Source organism: Wyeomyia smithii, chromosome 3, assembly GCF_029784165.1.
Source record: "Wyeomyia smithii strain HCP4-BCI-WySm-NY-G18 chromosome 3, ASM2978416v1, whole genome shotgun sequence".
Taxonomy (NCBI): domain Eukaryota; kingdom Metazoa; phylum Arthropoda; class Insecta; order Diptera; family Culicidae; genus Wyeomyia; species Wyeomyia smithii.
The window spans coordinates 77,805,878-77,824,036 of record NC_073696.1 but is presented as its reverse complement, the minus strand read 5'-3'; the positions used below and the strand labels follow the sequence as shown (position 1 = coordinate 77,824,036).

The following is an 18,159-nucleotide window of genomic DNA, read 5'->3' as shown; positions in this document are numbered from 1 at the left end:
CAAAAAATTGCTAAAATGGCAGACATTTTAGCGAAACATTAGTTTTTTCCATGATAAATCACAATTTAAAAATCATAAAACATTGCATGCTGAGAAAAACGTACCACCAGTTGAAAAAAACGATTTCGAGAAAAACCTAGCCAACAGCGTACAATATTTGCATTTGCGACATGCAATGCATCTTCAAATATACCTTAATCAATATCAATCAAAGAAATAGTTATCGGTTTCCGTTATACTCTACTAAATTTTTTGGAAATAAATATTGAAATTCAGTCCGCATGCGGACTGAATTTCAATATTTATTTCCAAAAAATTCAGTAGAGTATAACGGAAACCGATAACTATTTCTTTGATTGATCTCAATCACTCTGCTAAGACGCTCGTTATAGATTTTCTAGCCTTAATCAATAGTCAAAATACCCAAACACTTCACTTTTCTCTAAACATCCGAAATAAAATCATGAAGATTAATTATTTTTCGACAGTAGGGTTCTCCCTTGAATGTACAAAACTTTAAAACGTTTTTTAATATTCTTGAAATGTTATTCTACAACACTGTAATCAGTCGAAAATTTGTCGAAACATCCTCAATAGTTTATTTATATTTGTTATCATAAAAAAAGAAGTAGATGATTTTTTGCACCAAACAGCCATGAAATTAGCAGCTTGCACATAATTTATTTCGTCTGGATTCTTGTGTCACCTTTGAAATCATTGAAAATGATTAAGCCATCACATAAAGGTTTCGAAGGACACTGGAAACGATAAGCCTGTCACGTCGAACAAGCAACCAGTAAATCCTGTCAAACACAGCCCCGGGCAGATGTAGTATTGACTTGGGCACACTGCGGATGGATGAGTCATCCTTTTCGGCTGAGTGTCGTTCAAACATAGCCGGATATACATCAATTATATAAGACGGAGGTTTTCTAACCCATTGCGGTTGAACTGTTTCGCACGTGATCAAAATTCAGGTACAGCTTATGTCACATATTAGGTCCAAATCAAATTCACAACCTACGTACGCAATATGCTTGCCGAGGGGCGAGTTTTCCATTAATGAATTCTTTGTCTGGAGAGTAACTGAATATAACTTTTGAAGATAATTCAGGTTCGAAGGGCATCTTAGCGAGCAGCTTATGGATCAGTGGATTAGAGAGGGAGGTTTTCTGACGGGGGGCACAAATCTTACCTGCCGGCAGGATTGGTGCTCGGCATGTGTGGCAGAAGCACTGCATAACAGAATCACGCACTAATCCAATCAACATTGTGACAATTTAAACTTTAAACACCAGTAAGCACACACTAAGTCGAAATTAAACTTCAAGTTAAATATAATCAAGGATAATGCAAAATTGAATTTTCGTTGTAGACCTTCTGTCTGTTTCGAATTTTCACTGATTTTTCGCTCCTCGATTATGCGTTAGGGTTAGTCAAACACTCCGGTGCAACTGAGCCTAAGATGTGGAAAATCTCTGCTCGAAACACTCACACTCTCATGTACTAAAATATTTCTGAAAAACCACAGTTATTAAAAATGTACTGGCACCAGTTCAAAACTGCAGTATTTAGCTTCCTAAAGTACTTCCTAGATGAAAATATAACAGGAAAATTTCATGACAAAAAGGTAACTGCAAACTAAATAACTTTTCCTTTTACTCTCCGGCTGTCAGGGTGGGGCACATAATAGATAGAAGGAAAAACTATGCTTTGCCCACCAGAGATCCTTTTCTACGTCCCAACAGCTCTCCGTTTTCTCTGCTCAGTTAAGTCAACTAGGTGTCTCTCCACCGGAACAAGCGGCGATTTTCTTTAGGCTTTCCACCTCCACCACGTGCTACTTCAATCCTAAAACCTTGCCGTTCGCTCGCGTAGACTGCTTCCCCTTGGATTTGATTCAATTCGTTCGAACTCAGACAACAACGGATCCGCACACGTCAATTTCTGCACATGAACTGCGCGGTGCCTACTTACCGGCGAAAGGATAATGCTATCATGTTGGAGAGTGCACAATTCTCGTATCCTCTGCAAACCGAACCGATCTAACTTCGTGGCATTTTCGGATTGCAAATCGTGGAGAACTGTCTCTCTCAAAATTCCCATACGCATTTGGCATTATTGCTCCCAGAAATTTCACAGCTCCTCACGAAACTGTGATAAGGCGGAATGGAAAAATCAATACTAGGCCATATCCTTGGACAAACGCAGGACATTTCTCACGCCATTGCTCACCAATACATTGCAATCGTATGGCAAGAGCCAGACCCAATCTGAGTGGCTACAGCGCGAAGGTAGTGAAGGAAAATGAAAAACATGTTTTCCGAACAAATTACGAGTAGAAAACCAACGAAATTCTTTGAGTGTTATATCTTGAGACACTTTGAAGGGAATTGACACTGTAAGCTATACTGTTGCTGGGTATCATGTGTTGGCGACAAAAAATGATTAGTTTTTTTTTATATTTTTCATCTGAGGACGTTAGAAATGATTGTATTATGAAGACAAGCAACAATCACTTACTTTTGAAATTTCGTGGACAGACATAAAATTGACAAAATCGGTTGAATTGTTAAACGACAAAATGAGTTCCTAAATAAACTACGTTAGAATTCCATTAAAATTGTTTTTAATTATACATAACACAGTTAGATTTTGGCAAAGATCTCGAAAAAGGTTTAACACGGATAAAAAAAAAGATAGAAAATATTAAAAATATTTTTCCGAAATCATTTGGGATTTACCTTTTTTACCAAGATTGCAGAAACCAGTTTTATTTTTACATATATTTTTGAGTAGAATGGCAGTTACCATTATGTATATGTATTGAGGGCGCCAGCTGGCTATCTTCTTGTGGAAAAACATGCGTCATTGGATGCTACTTGCAATTCATTAACAGATTTAGGTACATTGGATTAAAAGCACACAAAAAAAAATCTAGCATATTATTTAATTATAGATCTGGAATGATTAATTTTAATGATTAAAATATCGAAAAAAAAAAAACAATTGATTTCAAAGTCGATGACAGCAGAGTTTTAGCTGCACACACGTGAGCGGATACTGATTGTCTATTGGCGAAAACGACATAAAACATTAGGTATAAAATGTTTATCGTCGTCGCGGTGTGCTATTTTTCCCTGCATTCATACCAGACAGAAGATATCGAACCAGGGAATTTCCGCTCTAAAAATACCAATATCGACCTAGCCTAGCAAGTCAAAAAAGGTTTTCTTCACGAGCTTTGCCTAACTCTCTGCTGGGACTGCTTTACATACGAGCCCACAGATGTTTTAGGTTGGCATATTTATAATATTTGCAGTAGATAGACATCTGGGGCCATCGAAAGTGAGATTCATTTAATGCTGATCGGAACATGGTGAGTGGGAGCATGAACAAATCCGAGGAAAAACTTCCGAAAGCTCAACTATGATGTGTTTACCGAGAGGATGCTCGCAGCTGAAAATCCGGATGAGTCATGATTTCATATGACGATTTCCGTTTTGCGCCTCTATTGTATAGCAAGTTGTAACACAGGCGTCTATGTACTCCAATTGCATATATCGCGGAAAACATAAAAATGGAAAGAAGGTGTGCTGAAGAAGAGATATTGACTATTGGCATTGCAGACAAATTATATGTCTGTCTTTTCAGTTGCGTTCACATGTGTATGATTGTACGGCTTTATGTTATGCAAAATATAGATCATGCAATAACTGCTACTAGAACTATGTTTATATTACACTTTATATACCTACGAATACCGGTTACATTTTAGAATATCACTTATGATAGTAATTGTTTTCCCACCTCGGGTAAAGAATTCATGAGCTGTCAGTTGATATCAGATGATAAAAAAAATTGAATAGATGCGTTTTCATAGAAACCCTAATTTGTTTTAATAACGACCGAAACAGAAATAACAGAAAATAATTTCTAAATCAAAAGATAATACAGTCGAAGGCAAATGTTGTCAAACGCAAAATTATTTCTCATTCATAAAAATCTTCCGAAATAGAAATATTTACATGTTTGAAAGCATGAAAATATTTAATTATATCAGAGAGATTCGGTTTTACCACGAACAGGTTTATAAACTAATTTAATCTAGGGCAACAAACTGACCAACAGCTATTTTAGTGGTCCGTTGCAAAAAAGTGCACACGTTACTCGTCATCCCAATCAGGAAACACGTTAATGCAAATTATTTTTCTTGACTCACCTTCCGATGATTGGACTTCCTTAACTGTATCTGCCATCGTGTCAATATACACAACTATCGATTTGCTCAGTGTAGTTTTGCCGATTGCAGAATAAATTTATTTTCGTTTCTTTTTTGTTATGATCTGGAAGTAAAAACAGGAAATCATTTAGGTCACATTCAATGCACAATGCTGCAGAAAAGTGCTGAAAGAAACGCGACTGTTTTTTGGCGCGTAGGTGTAGAGATGGATCGTCTAGTTGGTTTTGACAAGTAGTACGGATTGAAGCAGTTGAACCCGAAATTTATTGCGGGTATACCCGATAGTCGCCAGTTTGATTCGATTTTAATTAATTTCAATCGGTCAATCTAGAATCAATCTTCGATTTTCACGCTACACCAATCATGTAATAGAATTCAGATTTTAAAATTCTGGCCTCTGAGCGACATTAGTGTTGAAGAAACACCCATATTGGGTGTTATTCGATCATGTTTCCCAGGAACCGAAAGTCGCCAACCTAGAATTTAAAATGGGGCCTGTGGTCGACTTCAGCTGCTGTGTATCATTCTAGATACGGAGATACTCATGTTAGAAGAAAATCAGCCATTTTTGGCTGTTTTCCAGAAACCAGAAGTTACCATCCTACAATTCATAATGGTGTCTGAGGTCAAGTTTTAGCTTCTTGCAACATTCTGGCTCCGGAGATACTCATATTGGGTGGTATTTGGTCACTTTCTGTCATCTGGGCGTAATTATGATTCCGGAAACATTCATATTTGGATGGTATTTGGTCATTTCCGGCTGTTTGCTAGACACCGGAAGTCACCATCTTAAAATTCAAGATTGTGTCTGTGATCAATTTTTAGCTTTTGTGCATCTTTCTGGTTCCGGAGATACTCATATTTTATGGGAATCGTCCATTTCAGGCTGTTTTCCAGAAACCGAAAGTTGCCATCTTACAATTCAAAATGGTGTCTGAAGTCGATTTGTTGCTCCAGTGCATCATTACGATTCCGGAAATACCCATATCGGGTGGTATTTGGTCGTTTGCCGCTGTTTTTCCTGAACCGGAAGTCGCCATTTTGGATTTGGAGACAATTTCTGGATTTTGAACGTCATACTTGTTAAAGAAACACTCATATTGGGTGGTATTTGGTCATTTTCAGCTGTTTTTCAGAAACCGGAGGTCGCCATCTTAGAAATCAAAATGGTATCTGTGGTCGATTTGAGCTCCTGTGTATCATTCTAGATCCGGATATTATTATATTGGGTGGAAATCGGCCATTTTTTGCTGTTTTCCAGAAACCAGATCTTTCCATCTTACAATCCAAAATGTTGCCTGAGGTCGATTATGGAATATATTTGTTACCACTAAAAACAATCAACTACCAAATATGGTTCCATTTAGTTGATTAGTTCGCGAGATGTGCAGAAATTTGTCCAAAAACATGAAGAGGGAGGGGCGTCGAACCATTATCGACATATTTGTTACCTCTAAAAACATTCTCATACCAAATTTGGTTGTATTTTCTTGACTGGTTCTTGAGCTGTGCGAAATTTGTGTTTCATTTGTATGGCACCCCTCCCTTCCAAAAGAAGGAGGAGTGTCAAAACATTATGGACTTATTATTTACGCATGAGCATGAGCATGAGCATGAGCATGAGCATGATTGACCGCCCGCGGTTGCTACTCCGTTATTGCCAGATCAGCTGTTATTACACAAAGAACCAACGGATGATGCTTGGGACTATCATTCATCCTCGATGTGTAAAAACTGGTGACCTTAATCTTTATATTAGGCAATACCAGCGCCGGCCGCATCCGAATGCAGGTCAAAGGAGGAATGTGTATAGGAATATGTTGACGTGATACTCGCTTTATTGGAAGCCGAGAACACCTCTGCACTTCCACGAGAAATCACTGGGATGTTGGAGAAAAGGGTAGGGTTTGCAGCAGGTTTCGTTTTGGTAAACGATGCGCTGAGTTCGAGTACCGGGTTCGTAATAACAAATATCGCGCCTATAAGTTCAAAATAACCTCCGCGAAAATTATTACGCGATCCGAACTCATTCTGTTTGATATACCACGGTAAAAAAAAGCATGCGAGGAATCCGTACCTGCGACTAAATTGAGACAGACTAAAATATTCGAATATTTCCTTAGCAAATCATTTAGTAAGTACCGAAAAGAATATCCCATTGATTTATCTCAGCCGACTACACAATGTTACGAATGCTACAAAAGTTCTATCCACGTTAACGTCTCGCCACTTTCGTTTTCTCGGTGAGATTATACCGATAACCATATCGCGTTGATAATCTATCTGTATAAAACACGAACTCATGGAAGGTATCGACGCGTAGTCTCTAGATACTCGGTCACCCGGACATCTGGCTTTCTGCTTAACAGATCGACTAACGACGTTCGTTTGTTCTTAAAAAGCGATTTACTGATTTGAGACCAATTCATGCACGACCGCTCTATTCCTTCCTACCAATGTGGACGCGTAGGGACGCGGCGTTTTAGGTCGATTAATTTTATTTGTCTACGCAAGAGTCGCCTATTAAATACAAAAATTGGCAAAGTTCCGTGTATCAAGAGCCCCAAAAATTAAAAAAAATGCAGGTACACATATTTGCCAAAACGTAGTCTCAAATTTGCGGACAAAACGCCAAACTAGTCATAATTAAGAAATAGTATTTAAAACGATTATTCAAAAGCTAGAAAAATCGAATAATAAAGCATAAGATTCTGGTTAGGTGAAATCCATCCACCACCAGAATCATTCTAATATTTTCCTGATTAAAATCCCCCTTCCTCTCAAAACAGAAGACGTCTTTCGACATACGCGGACTTTGAAAAGAATACATCACGTAATAATTAGATCAATTGCGATATTTATCGACCGAGTTAAACTTATTCATGTGGGTTGGTATTTCGTAAAAGTGAAATTAAAAAATAAGCAGATCTGGAATCGCTGCTGGTATTCCTGAATAACTGATCTAGGCCACACTAATGTTAAAAGAAGCAAACTTCGTTGCTATGTTGTCCATGCCAACGTGGGAAAAGGAGAGACTGCACTAGGATCTCTTTCACCGTCGTCACCTAAATAATACAGTCTTCTCATTCTTGAATAGCCATCGCGTGAGAGTGAGATAATGAATACGATCTTATTGGAAAATTCACAGCGGTGGATCTTATTGGAAAACGCTAGCATCCGGCACGTTGGAAAGAATTGGGCTCACCTTAGCATTTATGGGTTTCGCGAGGTCGATAAAATTATAATAATACATATAAAATACTATATAATATATAAGTAAACGATGGATTATAAAATCTCCTTTGGTAGGGAAGAAAACTAGCACCTCTCTGTACTGTGTAAGATACAGTTTTACTTATCTGTCGTTACCGCCGCCATTGCGTCTTGCTGCCTTGCACCTGGATAAAATAGTATTTTCTACACTTTATTGCAAAGCTTTGGCAAGTACTTAAACTTGTTGAGTAAACTACACCACTAATCTTCACTTTTAACACAATTATTCTCGTTAACCCGCTCTGCAACTCATCAAAAATAAGTTTTCAATATTTTAAACACGCACAATTAAAAAAACACACCGTTTCGCTCAGCAGTGCACCCAGTCCTCGGCAACATTATGGACTTATTATTTACCACTAAAAACATTTACCTGCCAATTTTGGTTCCATTTAGTTGATTAGTTCTCGAGATGTGCAGAAATTTGTGTTTCATTTGTATGGGACCCCTCCCTTCCAGAAAAGGGAGGGGCGTCCAACTAATATGGGCATATTTGTTGCCCCTTAAAACATCCACATGCCGAATTCGGTTTTACTTGCTTGGTTTGTTCTTGAGTTGTGCAGAAATTTATGTTTCATTTGTATGGGACCCCTCCCTTCCCAAAGACGGAGGGGTCTCAAACTATCATAGGAACCTTTATCGGCACCAAAAACTCCAACATACAAATTTTCACGTCGATCGGTTCGGTAGTTTTCGAGCCTATATGGATCAAACAGACAGACAGACAGACCGGACTGCATTTTTATATGTATAGATTACAGCATCAATTTTTTAGAACCTAAAGAGTGAATATACATTTACTGAATTGAAGCGTTCATGTAAATCTATTTTTACAAATAATAAGTTTGAATGAGAAAGGCTGGGTCTGACCGCTAGGTGGACTAATTTAGGTTTTAAAATCAAAATCACCATTGTAAAAAAATTGAAAACTACTTAAATTATTAAATAACCTTTGTTCATTTTTTTTACAAAATTCGAAAACCAGCTGTATATTTTCATTTAACTCCTTAATAGACGGCAAACATTTAAGAATCTCTGGATTATTTTTCACAAATGCGGAATAGCAAACTTATTTGTCTTTTTTAAACAACTCATTTTTTTTGTCAAGAGGAAGTTATCAGAGGGAACATTGGAATATTTTTTCTTGAAGAATTATAACTTAAAAGAGGCCATGGAGGAAATAGGTAAAACAAAATATTCTTTTTAGCATGTCATTTTCGATTTGGCTGAAACTATTCACAGTTGTTTCTTATTGATAAAAAGGTCATTTTATGATATCAGTTTTTATGTAAACTCGCAACTGCTGTTTCAAAAGGGCCTATCCAGAATTGTGACTGATGGATAAAAATTTCCATATCAGAAAAACGGATTCGGATTCTTCAGCGAAGTTGTATACACTGGAAAATTTATTTTTTCTGTGTCAGAGTTTGCCAATGTCCCATGCAAATCAACCCGATCAAGAGATTATTCCAATTTACTGCTCAGATGGTATGTTGGGATGTCGTCTCCAACGTGTTTAAAAATATGTATTGAATCTGTCTTCAATATTTGGTATTTTCGTGCAACATAAGAACGCGTCCCGCGCTCTTACTGTATTTTCGATATTCTGGAAAGTTAAGTCTGGACAAAGTCCCGAAGATGGGCGGTAGCAGCCCGAAACCGGTCGACTAAAGGTAAATTTTAATGCGTTTTTTATTTATGTTGTAAGAACAATAAGTGTTGTTTGTCTGGTCTCGCGTCGCGTAATGTTATCGTTCTTACTACATTAAAACATTTTAAAATTTTTACCTTTTAAACTCGATTGGTTTCGGGCGTAATACCGCCAATCTTCAGAAGGAGAGTCTGACATTGTTGTGGTATTATTTGAAATAATGACTAGATTGGAAATAATGATATAGAAGGGGTGAGATTAAGCCAAAGTTCATGTATTTCCAGCAAAAATATAGTTTATCGTAACTTAACCATATTTGCGGTAGTTGTTAACAAAACATTCAAGCATGCATTGACGTATTTTGGATCGAATCCATTGCCTTAATCTCCCAGCCGGTCTCAAGGTACGACGCTGGCCTAACAAGCCAGTCGTCGTGAGTTCGAGTCTCGGCTCGGGAGAGACTATTAGTCTCAGCATGATTTTAGCGCTAGCCCCACAATTGTCCTGTACACTAAACAGTTGGCTGCGAAGTCTGTGTATCATAGACAGAATGTCGACTTCCGAATCGGAATGTAGCAGCACCACCAAGCCTTTGCATTGCTTCATTGCTTAAATATATGCACTACAAATTAAGGAATAAAAAACAATCTCTTTTTGTGGCACAATCGCACCCCGACAGACGGACTAATTTATATCAAGTAAATCCAATCTGAGAGATTGAGCAGAGACAGGTTTCACTATTAAATTTGCAGTCCACGCTACTTCGAAAATTAGTGCTGATCGATCATTTCAAATTTTGGCAAATTATTGTTCCTTTTTGATAAAAAGGTTATTGGTTAATATCAGTTCTTCATGTAGACTCACGACTGCTGTTTCAAAATGGTCTATCCAAAAACGTGACCTGAGTAGAATTTCGTTTCTTTTTTACCCTAAAGCTCAAACTAGAAAAAAAAGATTATATCTTTTCAAGCATTACTGTGAATTTTGGTGCCCGTAGCTATGATATTCGTAAACAAAATCAGTTTAAAACAAACTTGAATAGTCAGAGAAATTTATTTGAAACATTAGGGAATATCAGAGAAATTGATTTTGGAAATTCAGTCGCCACCTTGTTTATTCAAAAATGACAATTCAAAAAAGTATTAAAATTGGGAAATTTATTTAAAAAATGTTCATATTCGTACCTCAGCTGAAAACCAACTGGATTCTCGCAGATCCCAGCACATGAATTGTAAGTTACTGTTTAGCAATTATGCTGTGCTTTTAACAAATAACAAATTTTTTATTTTAACAATTTACGATTTAGTACAATCTTAAAAGTTTTTTTTTATTTTTTATGCATTTGCATTACATATTTTTAGACAAATTGATCGACACATTTCAGATTGCAGGAGAGTATTCATTTATTTGCTAGTTTAGCCATAGAAAGATAGTTTGCGTCAATTTGATTCCTCGCTTTTAGAGACATTGCTCTCTCCTTTTATAAATAGTGTGAATCCCTTCTTGTTTTTCCAAAAATTGAATGCTAGTAGTGGCTTTCATGCTTAATTTCACTTTAATAAATTAATACTGACAAATAAAAATAATATACAAATGAATCGTAGTTTCGTTTACTGATGGAAATGTTGTCATAAAACTCATGTATCATATGAAATTCATAGTTATTAGTTGCTGTATTGTTTAAAAGGTTTAAATAATAACAATTCACTTCCTCCAAGCAATTTTGACCGGTTACTAGTCGATTCCTGTCTTGCCATAAAAAACAACACCCGAAGTCAACAAACCTGCAGGTCTTCCTCCGCGTTCAGACAGTTTGCAGCGAAGCGAGCAAGAGAGTGCAAACCAGGGGGAATCTATCTGTCAAATATCGTGAAACCGTGACCAACACATTTGGCAACAAGGCGTCTGCATGTTTTGTTTTTTGTCGTTTTGATCGAAGTAAAATGGAACGTTCTCTTTTAACAAAACTCGAGAAATCGCGGAAAACTTCTATTAATAATGCGTTCGTAGTGAAATTTTGGAACAGCAACAAGTTTTTAACGAAAATTGGTGATGTTTTATCGTCACATTGGTAATTTATCAAACGTCATGGACCAACAAACTTCATGGACCAGAGTTGATCTGCGATAACGCACACAGTTGGTGCAAACCAACTCCATCTAGCCATCTCTTGCTTGAAATAAAGGTTCGTACTACACTTCTTTATTTTCTCCCCATGTGGATATGCATACAGAGTCCAACCTGTCTCTTCGCAAGTCGCTTCATATGTCGTCTTTGTACGCTAAAGTCTCGTCTTAGTATATAAATATGGAAGAGGTTAGATACAACTAAATATGTTATGCACTCAATTTTTTGCTTCTGTGGTACCTACCGCCTTTTTACGAGTAATTGTTGGATTACTGTAATTTTTCACGCGAATTTTCCAATCAACTCATTTCCCGCGAATGGTACCGGATGCATTCACTAAACTAGACTTTGAATACAAATTAATAATCATGTTTGGAATTTTGGGCAACGGAACTGCTAAGAACGGAAAGTGGGCACATTGATTTCTCATATGTCACACAGTTATGTTATGTTACACAGTTTATGCCAATTGGTCCTGTAGTTGACAAGTTTGATCAATAAAAAAGTGTATTTTTTCAGAAGGACAAAACTTTTATCTGCAATCTCATCAAACAAACTTATTGTTAATCAGTTTCATCTTCGACTCGAATAAATACGCAATGCAATTTTTTATCCTTGTTTGTGGGAGCCCGGGCCCCGGGACTCCTAAATCCGGCTCTGCTGATAGCACAAAACGACATGTTTAACCTATATAAACATTTCTGCGAATTTTTCGCCAATCCAAAAAGGGTCGATCAACATCGTTGGTATCAATTGATATATGATATTTAGTTTTTTTTACGAAGAAAGTTATCAGTTTAGAAAAATTATGATATAAAAAATGCAAAATTTACCAAAATTAGAAAATGTTGTCTTGAAAAAACTGAAGAATATTTGAAAGAAAAGCTGCATATTTTCATTACTGTGCTATTATCTTAAATACCATTTCGAAATCCCAGACGGCGACTTCCGGTTTGTGAAAAACAGCCTTAAATAACCAAATACCATCCAATATGAGTATCTCTGGAACCAGAATGATTGAATGAGCTAACAATTTAATTTATGTTGAGTCCACATATATCGATCAAAGCAGGTATAGTTTTAATTAGTCTTTGAATTTCTTTTCTTTCCATAACTTTTGAGCCACATATCTAATTGTTACGAAGTTTGTTATTTGTAAGTTTGAAAGATGACTCGTTCGTATGACACTAGTAATGTTCAAATAAGTCATGTAATCTTTGAGATAATAGACTTTCGTTATTTTATTAACAATTTAATACATGACGGTTGCTTGAGTTTGATTATAAGGAATTAAATGGGAACATATGGGGTAGCCAAACTTTGAAACCACGTGTTCAATCATAATTCATCAGTTAACCCTTAACTAGCACACTCATCTGATAATAAAATTGATCAAATCGGTTGTGTGGTTTCTGAGATAATGAAGTTTCGTGATTTTCACATTTCGACACATTACAGACAAAGTTACAGTCCGATTACAGTTAAATTCAAGAGCGTGTTATGAGGCAGCTGGACCTCTCATTTGACACCAATTTAGTGAAAATCGGTTCAGCCATCTCTGAGAAAAGTAAGTGAGTCCCAGTAGTCTTCGGAATATGTTCCTTTTCATAGCTGGATTTCACATTTTTAAACATAACAGGCAAAGTAATAGTCCGATTGCAAAATAAATCAATAGGGTCTTATGGGGCAACTAGACCTTCCATTTGACACTGATTGCAAGAAAATCGGTCCAACCATCTCTGAGAAACATGAGTGAGATTAAACAGTCTTCAGAACACGTTTCTTTCCATAACTTTTGAACCACATGTTCAATCTTTATAAAATTCAAAAGTTAAGGGTTTTTTAGGTAGCCCGTTCATTTGAAATCAATTTTGTTCGAATCGGTTTTGAAGTTTTCAAGATAATGTTTCGTGATTTTTACATTTTGATACATAACCTCTAAACTAAAAATCCGATTACAATTATATTCAATAGGGTTTTATTGGGCAACAAGACCTTTCATTTGCAATTAATTTCATGAAAATTGGTCCAGCCATCTCTGAGAAAAGTGAGTGGGAATAAAAATCTGCACATACACACACACACATACACACACATACAGAAAATGCTCAGCTCGTCGAGCTGAGTCGAGTGATATGTGCCATTCGGCCCTTTGGAGCACTTTTATACTTTCGGTTTTGCAAGTGATTGCTATACCTTTCTAGGAGAAAGGCAAAACAATTCGATTGAGATATTATAACTTGAGAAGAATTAAATCAAGAGCGTTCACAATTCTCATACAATCACGTTCTTTATGATGATTCGGTGATCTTTAAAAAAATATAGTTTAATATTCAACTAATTAAAAGATTTTAATAATAAAATATATATCATTTAACACAACTGATCATTATTTTCAGTAACGCATTCATACATATTAATATAATAAACAAAAATCTTTCTTTAGTCAAAGTGCTGGACTACTATGAGGGTAATGGAGATACTCGTGAAATTATCTAAGTAGTGGATGCATTTCGATCTAGGTACCTATTTCTATTGAAAAAATATCGTAAATCTGAGCCTCTATTCCAATGAGGTAACATACGGAAACTGTAGAAATGTCGGTAGCAATGAAAATAAAGTGTTCTTTATTCTTTTGTTGAGTGAACACTAATGACAGTGTCATATTAAAACTTTTGGACTATGATGGAAACATACCTGCAATAATCGTACACAATAGAATCGCTCACACTAGGAACTTTTTTTTTCAGACACTAACAGTTTCACATTAATTTAAAACTCCGAAACTCCCTAGAGTCAATACAATTTTTAATAAACCTATTCAGTCAGCGGACACAATAGTTTTCAAGAACGAACAAGAGAATCAACCGAAGCTAAACTGAACTGAATATAAACTGCACGATCAACGGATATCGGCCGAGAGGAAAAAAAACAAGTTCGTTGCGCAGCAAACGCTCAACTCAACTGACAGAAGCCCAAAACAAAAAAAGAAAGATACCACTTTCCAGTGCCTGCTTTATCGGCTCCTTCACACAAGGGAGCGGGAAGTAAATAGGAGAATAAAACGAATAAAACGTATTTAAATAAAGAGGATGGAGCACAGCGACAAACGACAACGGCCGAACACGTAAAACATTTGCTGTAGAATTGTGTCGGATGATCAGCCACAATTTCTGATCTGTTTGCTTATTTTTTACAAACTGCTATGGTGCAAAGTATAGTATGAGTACTTAGCGACATCCCAGCAGGGTTTTTCAATCATTCAACCCGTCTTTGTTAACGGTATAGCGGTTTAGTCTAGCCATGCTGTATGCCAACGCGAGCGATCGGGCGAGGTTCTTGCCGTAGGTAAATAAACAGCCGTAAATAGAGCTGTTCATTAACCTACGGCAAAAATCTCGCCCGATCGCTCGCGTTGGCGTTCAGCCTGGCAGAGGCCTTACTTGTTTGTATTAAAAAGTTGGCTTCTACATATATTCTCAAGGACAGACGATTAGCGAAGTTTAAAGCCTTTCAAAATGTTGACTAATAAAAATTTTTTTCTAGGTGAACTCAGCCACTCCACAAGTTGCTAAATTTTAGATCCTTAGGAAACAAAACTTAAAGAATATCGTCAAATTTAGACATGCTTTGGTAAAAAAGAATTTTTGGTATTAAACGTTCGCTTTTTAAACTAAAACAGCAAATTTGAAAAATAGCGCACGTTTATCAATCTCTTCTAAAAGGTTTTTTTTCTGTAGATTAAATCACTGCGACCACTGATAGTACATCTATTGTTTTAAAATGTTCAATGCGTAACAACTTTTTTATGACTCAAAGTTCCAGGTCTAATAACATTATACTCACAAATGTTTGCATTCGATTGTTATCAATACAAAGTATTTGAAGGAAGAAAAAAAATTGTAATTGATAGTAGTCTGGACTGTTTCACGGCTTAGCGGACAATTTGTGACAACATTTATTTTTTAATAACAATACCCGAAGTGTAAAGTAATTTATTGATTCGATATATCGGATATGTCACATTGCACGTCTAGAATAGGCAGAATAATGGCCAAACTCTCAGTAAACAAACCAATTGTCGAGCTAATTGTTGAAGACTCAGCTGTAAAACTCAGTTAAACGTCAAACTGTTCAACACTGTTGGGATGATCGCGATTTTTCGAACAATGTAGAATTCAAGAGGTGTTTATTTAATTAGGATAGAACCATACTATTTATGTTTCGGAACATTTACCGTAACTGAAGATAACGATCGTCTCCTCAACTTTCTGTCAAGTAATAGTTTTTTTTTTGTTGCGGCTATCTTGTGAAAACTGATACTTGAACTAAACACATCGAAACAAATGTGTATTTTATTATTTATATACAGTAGTAATTTCGAAACTATATCTTTTAGTTTGCAAAACAGCTTTTCACTGAAATAAACTAATAAACAGTTTACGATAGGATTCGTTCAGTTCGAGCTATATATTTTACACTTCAGTGCAATTGTATTATTTTCTATATTCACGATAGAGTGTACTAAGACAGTAAAATAAATTAACATCTCACTTGCAATGAGCTATCATTTGCTTGTATCGCGTCAATAAGGTTAAAGTGATTATATTAGCAATTTTTGTTCCCTAAACAATTTCATTTGTCTGTTTCTACGTTTTATAAACTATACAGCGATTACCTAACACCCTTCTGTTCCTATATAATGAACTTTACCATTCACAGCCCAATGTATGAACAGAAACAAAACGTTACAAACAATATCAGTATGATTGCAAAAACAGCTACCCAGGCTGGTAAAGAATCTGGAACGAAATATTAAATAAAAAAATAAAATAAAAATGATCTAACACAAAAAGTTCCAATAACTTACGTCTATACTGCAAACTATGAACGCAAACGCGATTGTCCACTGAGATAGATAGAACAGCCGCTTCAGTGTCTCCAGTAACCGATGGACCATCGAAATTAGTAACAGGAAGGAATTGCAATCCTGTCACAAACATAGCGTGGGCGTTGGGAACATGAAGCACCCGCTGCAAGCTAAATGCAATGTAGATTGATACTGAACCGCTAAACATTGTTCCAATGGCAACGAAACGACCGTCGTCTCGCACAGCCAAAGCTGCAAGTGATTCATCAATTTCTACAACCCGTGTCAGCCGACCAGTCTCTGGATTCCATTGCTGGAGAAGTCCTTTGGCTTTGCCCGACTTCGAGAACGGGTTCGCCAACGTAAATAGTCGGTGCTTGTCTTTTTGACCTTCAATAGCCCCATATCGGCAGCGTTTCATCAGATAGCGAATTCCTTCCGGCGGATTCCAGGTTAACTTCCGAGACTCTTTGTCTGGATTTATTGACCATATTACTCCGAGCCCATCTTTGGCAATTGAAACAATATGTTTGTTATCTGGACTAAAGTCTATATCATCAATTTCTTTAGTATGAGCTGCAATGTCGGACAGCAAGGTCATTTTAGGGAAATTCCATATCCTTAAATGTCCGTCCATTCCACCCGTAGCCATAATACGCCCATTAGGACTAATGCGTACGACTCGTTGCAATGGTTCCGACTCAGTGAAGTCAGTTTGTACCGAATCCCCTGTTTTGATTTCAAAGCGAATTTGTTTTTTAACCCTGCTATTCGAATTCTCACGTCCTTCAACATTTTTTTGTTTTGGAGTTTGATGATTAGCTTGACCGTTGGCTTGCGGTTGATAGGAGATATTTTTACGTTTTCGGAGTCCATCTATGGAATCAGCTTTCGTGCCACCTACGAAGTCACCATCTGATGAAGTTATTATCGAATTCACTAGATACATTTGGCAGTGACTTTCTTGGCCAGCTAGGAGCAAGGTTCGTTTTTCATCATTCCGGATGGCACAGTTCATGACCACCGTTGGACCCGTTTCGTGTCGAACCACTTCATCTGCTACATAGCGGTCACCGTTGTGATAAATCTCATAGATTTCCTGCAACAATTAGAATTATTGTTTCACAATAGAACTGTCGTTAATTTGTTTGCTTTTTATTTTGGAGTACATACGAATCCGTTGGCTACCCCGGTTTTAGAGGCACCACCTCCACCAGCGACTAGGACGTGTCGGCTGGTCAACATTTCGATCGCATACAATGGAAAGTTAACCCTTGCCAGCAGACCTTCGTTAGGTTTTCTCGTAGGTGCCATTCTTCCAGAACACTGTTTTACGTTATCGATCCTAAATTCTACTTTAGTACCAAGATAAATAATTTATAACTATAATATTAATCAGAACTGTGAGCGATGGAGCATTCACATCAGTTTTGCATATTTACTTCCACGTATTTACTGTCAAAGTATTCGCAATCAGCCGAACAAGTGTCAAACTCATGAAGAAGTGTCGGAGTGGTCGGAATGTTTCAGTGTACCGTAACGCAGGCAGTGTTGCCGGTCGGAGTAATATAATAAAAATCTACGCGCTCATTTTTTGTTACTCCAAAGTGAGTTTGGTATCACCCATTTTTGAAGAAAAGTTGAGGTACCCTTATTAGAGTACTTTCACGGTTACTCACTTCTGAGTAAGGTCGTCATACGTCAAAATTTGATTAGAATCTACTCTGTTTATGCAAACCAGAAATAAACGAAAATGATAGCGACACCAATTGTTCTTCGGAAACCGATAGTATCGCTGTTGAAAACTTTTGACAAATACCTATACCGCAGACAGACGTCCGAGCTGAGTTCCAAACTTGTGTAAAATTTTTTGTAGTAGCGATCCGTAACAAGATAGCGCTACCAGTACCGCCAGCCTCGTACACCAGCGAAAAAAAAATGTATTGTAGCGATAAGGTCACCAGGCGGTGCTAGTGTACAAGTGATTTATAACGC

General features: G+C 36.9%; 2 protein-coding genes across 7 annotated transcripts in view; both read right to left on the bottom strand.

Moving 5' to 3' along the window:
- LOC129731606 (GYF domain-containing protein gyf-1) overlaps nucleotides 1–14,256 on the bottom strand; it is a 62,272-nt gene extending 48,016 nt beyond the window's left edge. For 2 of the 6 annotated variants that reach the window (XM_055691720.1, XM_055691726.1), the window contains exon 1: nucleotides 1,196–1,973. In XM_055691720.1, the coding sequence (XP_055547695.1) occupies nucleotides 1,196–1,271 (76 nt within the window). In that variant the 5' untranslated portion in view covers nucleotides 1,272–1,973. Of the gene's footprint in view, nucleotides 1–1,195; nucleotides 1,974–4,222; nucleotides 4,347–13,991 lie in introns of those variants that run through there. The other 4 variants (XM_055691724.1, XM_055691721.1, XM_055691722.1 and 1 more) reach the window with 4 other exon arrangements.
- A 995-nt stretch (nucleotides 14,257–15,251) lies between these two features.
- LOC129731605 (prolactin regulatory element-binding protein) lies at nucleotides 15,252–17,629 on the bottom strand. The gene is made up of 3 exons (XM_055691718.1): nucleotides 17,338–17,629; nucleotides 16,165–17,263; nucleotides 15,252–16,096 (listed from the first exon to the last, which is right to left on the bottom strand). Exons 1-3 carry the CDS (start codon nucleotides 17,476–17,478, stop codon nucleotides 16,011–16,013), a joined length of 1,326 nt encoding a protein of 441 aa, XP_055547693.1. The 5' UTR covers nucleotides 17,479–17,629; the 3' UTR covers nucleotides 15,252–16,010.
- Nucleotides 17,630–18,159: the final 530 nt, after the last annotated feature.